The following is a 5,251-nucleotide window of genomic DNA, read 5'->3' on the forward strand; positions in this document are numbered from 1 at the left end:
TGGGAAATGGAGCAGCTGGGACACGAACCAGCACTCACGTTATGCCAGCACTGCAGATGGAAGATTAACATGAAAAGCTACTGCACTGACCCCAAGCCTCTCTTATAGCTTAACTGTTTGTACATCTTCCCCACAGGCAGCAAGTTGAAGCCGACTTTTCACTCTCAGTACCCGTTTTTCTCACTTTTCTAAGCTCTCCATCTCCTTTTTAAAATTTATGTATTTATTTGAAAGGAAGGAGTAGATAGATAAATATCTCCCAGCTGCTGGGCTAAACATTATCTTCAATTTTGGGCTAGCCCAGGCTAAAACCAAAAACCAGGATCTCAAACTGGGTCTCACATCCGAGCGGCAAGGACCCAACTACTCGGGCCATCACGTGCCTCCCACAGTGTGTGCCAGCAGGAAGCTGGGCCACTGGCAAAGGGGGCAGTGACCAGGGACTCACGTACGGGATGCAAGGGTCCCAGGAGATAACCCAGCATCGAAAGCCCATTCCCCAGTATAAATTTCTTGATACATACATAGAAGACGCTCATAGAGGATGGTAAAAGACGCAAAATAGAAGAAACCATGCAGGGACATAGAGCTCTTTTCTTAAATAACAGGCGTGCTGATAAAACGAAGTGAAGTTGTACTTGTCTGGTTCACTTACTTCCCGTGGAAACAGCATGTGCCCCAACTTTGCAACAGAGCCCTGCGGAGACTGGCGATCAGTCTGTACTGAATCAACACATCCGAACAAGTCGTACAAGTTGCAGAGTTTCACGAACTAGTCGCCGCTTTGTGCTGTGTTTCATAATTATCGTTTTAAAACCACAAATGGGGTGGGAGGAGGTGGCCTTGTAGCACAGCGAGGAAAGCTGCCGCCTGCAAAGCACGGGCTGCTCCACTGGCGACCAAGCTCCCTGCTAATGCACCTGGGAAACCAGCCAGGAGAGCTCACGCGTGGGCTTGTGCCTCTGCCCCCACTTGGGAGACCCAAAGCAGCTCTGGGTCCCTGGATCGGCCTGTTCCAATGTAGCCACTTGGGGAGCACTTGGGGAGTGAACTAGAAGATCAGAGATTCTCTCTCTCTCCCCATCCCGTCCTTCAAATAAACAAATAAATCTTTGAAACAACACCAAATCCAAGTGTTTAACGACTCCATTCAGGCCAGCCCATCTTCCTCAGCACACAGTAAGATCCACTAAACAAAGCATCCTTAACTTCTTGTCCAAACATTCCCAGTCTGTCGTCAAACTCAAGGCTCTGCTGGCAATGCCTGGTCGCTCTCGAGTCACGCCCTCGAGTTTTAAAAGGAAACTTTCTGACACTGCCAGAGGCGGAAACTCGGCACCCCTCAAGGAGCAGCTGTCGAAGACAGCCGGACACCCAGCTGGGACCTGCATGGGGACACCTCAGGCATTCTCACCAAACGCCCGCCCCGGCCCCGCGCCACCGGCCAGCCCGCCGCGCGGCTCACCCTCCACGGCGTGGTTCACCTCTTGGATGAACAGCTGCAGCTTCATGACCAGCGTGGCCGCGTGGCTGTCCGCCTTCCCGGCCGCCGCCGTCTCCTTGGGGCCCGCCTTGAAGGCCGCATTGATCCACTCCTTTACGTCGAAGTCCTCGGCCAGGAACTTGGAGAAGTCCATGGCAGCACACGGGCCTCAGCCCCAGCCCCTCTCGGGGGCTCAGGCCTGGAGGGCTGGCTCTGGAAGTCAACGAAGATGAAGCAGCAGGCGATCGTGCGAGGACACCGGGAGAGCCGGAACTCACCGCCGGGATAGGTGACCAGCCCCTGGACGAAGCGTCCGTCTGTCAGAGCGCCGCGCAGGCAGCGGCTGGGACTGAGCCTCGTCGCGCGCCGTACCTCTCCCGGAAGTGGCTGGCCGTTACCATGGTGACTGCTCGGCTCCGGGGTGTAGTCCGCCTGTATAAATTTATACAGCCCAGGACTGTATAAACCTCCAGCACTGCGAGCTCCGGGTAGGTATGGCCAGCCCACGTGTGTTCACATTTGCTGAGCACTAAACTGTATGCTTCCTATAAAAATCTCTATGTAGATGAGCGCACTGAATTCTCTCACTGTCCTCCTGAAGGCTGCTGTGTAAGACCTGAGACAACTGACTGTTTCAGGCAGGTAGCCAGCAGGTGGCACTCTCAGGGTTTGAACACAAGCATGCTGGCCACAGAAGACCGCTTCACTGCCTTCCTGAGGTGGCCTCTCCGCATTCTGGCCACCCTAGCTTCCCTTCCGTTCATGAGTAATTGGAAATCGTTTTTGCCCTCTTTCCATCCCCTCCCCAGGCGTACTCGGACTTATGGTTTTCTTTGACTTATTTGTGGCCTGGGGCAGTGGCATGTCAGAGCAAACCTCCACCTGCAGCACCAGCATCCTGTATGGGTGCTGGTTTGAGCCCCAGCTGTTCCATTTCTGATCTAGCTCTCTGCTTGTGGATGGAAGAGCCGTGGAAGATGGCCCATGTGGGAGAGCTGGTAGAAGCAGCTCCTGACTTCACATGGGCCTAGCTCGGCTATTGTGGCTATTTGGGGAGCGAATCAGCAGAAGGAAGATAACTCTCTTCTCTCTCTCATCTACCTGTAACTCTCCTAATAATCTTTTTTTTTAAGCATATATAGGGTGTGACTGTGTGTGTATAGTTTATAAATACTTTCTCCCAAACTCTAGCCTCTATTTTCTTGATGTCTTTTGAGGTGGAAAACTTTTATATTTTGGTGAAGTTCATCATCCCATTTTTCTTTATGCTTTTGGTGGTGTATCAGTCTTTGCCCGACATAATCTTGGAGAATTGCTTCCAGATTTCCTTCTAAATTTTTAAGTTTTAGCTTTTACAGTTTGGACCTATGACATGTATCGAGTTCATTTTCTGTGTATGGGGTAGCTAAAGGTCTCCTAAACACTATTTTACTGTCTCCCATACATTCTGAACTCCCTGCTTAAGGCCTGTGAAAGCAGTAGATGGCCAAAAGCCTTGAAATCTGCACCTGCATGGGAGACCCGGAAGAGGCTCACGATCAGCTCAGCTTGGGCCACTGCAGCCACTGGGGGAGTTTCTCCTCTCTATAAACCTGTTTTTCCCAGTAAGAATAGAAGCTAAAAACAATAAATTCCTGGAAAACGTAGTTTTTGGTGGTTAAAATAAAAGTGCAATCTGTGGCTAGTTTTCATAACCTACTTTGGTGAACTTTTTGAAGTCACTGGAGTACTTTCCAGTTTCAGTTGGCTCCAGCTCTTTCTGGGTGAAAACAATCAGGCTGCACTTTGAAAGAAATAAAACCATGGTAACAATCCCTGGATTCTGTCCCATTTCCTTAAACAACAAACCCAGCTCTTAGTTGATCACAACTACAACGGGGCTAGGGAGGCACACTGGGCAGACCATGGGGCTGAGGTCGCGTGGCCAGGCACCACTCGTATTCCAGCACAATGCCGGAGCCTCCTTCCCTATCTCAGCCTAGACTAGTTGTCTTTCACAGCAATGCTCACCTTCTTTGGTCTTCATTCGCCTGTTTGCAATGTTGACCATCTCCATTTATCTTCATATGGTGACTAAGAGAAAAGGCAGCATTTTAAGCCCAGTGTTAATTCCTCATCCTTCCATGAATGTAACTGTATGTAGTGAGAAGGCTATGAATGAAACCACAGCATTACCAAAGTTGGAAGGACTTTATTGTGGCTGTGGTGAAGTGTGTTCTACTCCTGGCAGAGGTGCTAGGAGCGCACTGAATGCCAGCACAAATGATTTGCATTTGTTCAGGGCTCAGATTTGCCAGAGTTCTGATAGCAGCAAGAATGACTCAGAATTGGCAGGCAGGCTTCTACGCTATCCAAAAAGGGGATGAAAGCCCAAACCAGGGCAACGGCAATGAGAACATGAGGGAAGGCAGGCTGTAGTGGGCTGCAGGAGACAGAGCGCACAAGGACCAAGCTCCTTAGCAGATGTAGACAACGCAGGAAACAAGGATCCACGGAGTCTCAGATGCTCCCAGGAGAACATAGCATGTAGCAGCGGAGGGTCAAAGGACATGTTCTAGCCTCAGAATTCAGAATGGGAAGCAACTGTGGCACCTCCTGATCAAGGTACCCACTCAGTCTGAAATATGGACGGATGGCAGCAAGGAGTCGCAAGCCTGAGCCAACCATCCAGCACCGGGATTCACTGACAGACCTGTGTGCAGGCTCAGCAGAGCCTTCGAGTGCCCACCACATCCGAGGGACAGAGGATGCGAAGCAGACACAGAGGCAGCCCAGGGTCCCAGCAGAGCTCGGGGGAGGAGTAAACCTTGGTGTCCCAGCTGACAGGACAATACAGAGCTCAGGGCAGCTGCTCCGTGACTAGCTGCGGAGTAAAGGAGGGACTCTAGGTTGTTCCATTAGAAAGCACTAGTGACACAACCCAGGGCCATTTTCAGGACACCTTTCTCCCCTCCCCCTCACTGCGAGTCCTTCTCCTGGAAAACACACCCTTGGGGTACACATGCACACGTGCACCCTGCACTGCCCGTCCTTCAGCATGTAATTCTCACTCACCGCCAGCGATGGCATTCTTCATAGGAAGACACCAACACGATGATGGAGACCTATTAAAGACTGTACCTAACAGCTACAAAACCTGGAAAAGCTGCAGAGGACTTGAACATGTAAGAACTTCAAACTAAATCTTACATGAATTCTGCTAAATGAAGAAATAATCCCATCATGTATCTGTTTTACAAGTTTTCACATTTGCTGGAAAACTAGCATACGCTAACCTGTTACACCGTGCCACATACCCACCCAGTGAGTGCTGGCAGACTGCCCACAACACAAGGCTATCAGAAGGCCATTAGACTACAGACAGAAGTACCAGATCTTGTGAAGGAAAGCTCCCAATAGGCAGAAGCGCGCCCTGGTAGGGCGGTTACTCCAATGTCAGAGCCCCACGTCCAGCCGTCTCTGCCAGCTTCGGGTTGTCTCCCACCGATGAAGCTGAGCATGGCTTGCTGAACCATGCATCCCAGTTGCCAGCAAGCAGCGGGTGTTCACTGAGTGCTAAGTGATCACAGGCCTCAATTTCCCCTTCAGACTGTAAAACCTAAGACATCCCCCCATCCTCCGATGGTCAGGGCTTCTTGTCACTGAGGCAGGTAAGGGCCTCTTTATCCTTCATGAAGTTGCCCTCCCCTCTCAATGGAAGACATCTGTCACCCTCTAAGTGCCAAGTGGCATGGAGGAGCCTAGTGACTCAACACTCTACAAAGCAGA

At 50.9% G+C, this 5,251-nt stretch overlaps 1 protein-coding gene across 2 annotated transcripts in view; it reads right to left on the bottom strand.

The window, feature by feature from the left end:
* The window catches only part of COG7 (component of oligomeric golgi complex 7), a 51,303-nt gene extending 49,477 nt beyond the window's left edge, over positions 1-1,826 (bottom strand). Inside the window, exon 1 of one of the 2 annotated variants that reach the window (XM_004586816.2) lies at positions 1,466-1,825. In XM_004586816.2, the coding sequence (XP_004586873.2) occupies positions 1,466-1,637 (172 nt within the window). In that variant the 5' untranslated portion in view covers positions 1,638-1,825. Of the gene's footprint in view, positions 1-1,465 lie in introns of both variants that reach the window. The other variant, XM_058681116.1, reaches the window with a different exon arrangement.
* Positions 1,827-5,251: the final 3,425 nt, after the last annotated feature.

Source organism: Ochotona princeps, chromosome 24, assembly GCF_030435755.1.
Source record: "Ochotona princeps isolate mOchPri1 chromosome 24, mOchPri1.hap1, whole genome shotgun sequence".
In the NCBI taxonomy this organism is placed as follows: domain Eukaryota; kingdom Metazoa; phylum Chordata; class Mammalia; order Lagomorpha; family Ochotonidae; genus Ochotona; species Ochotona princeps.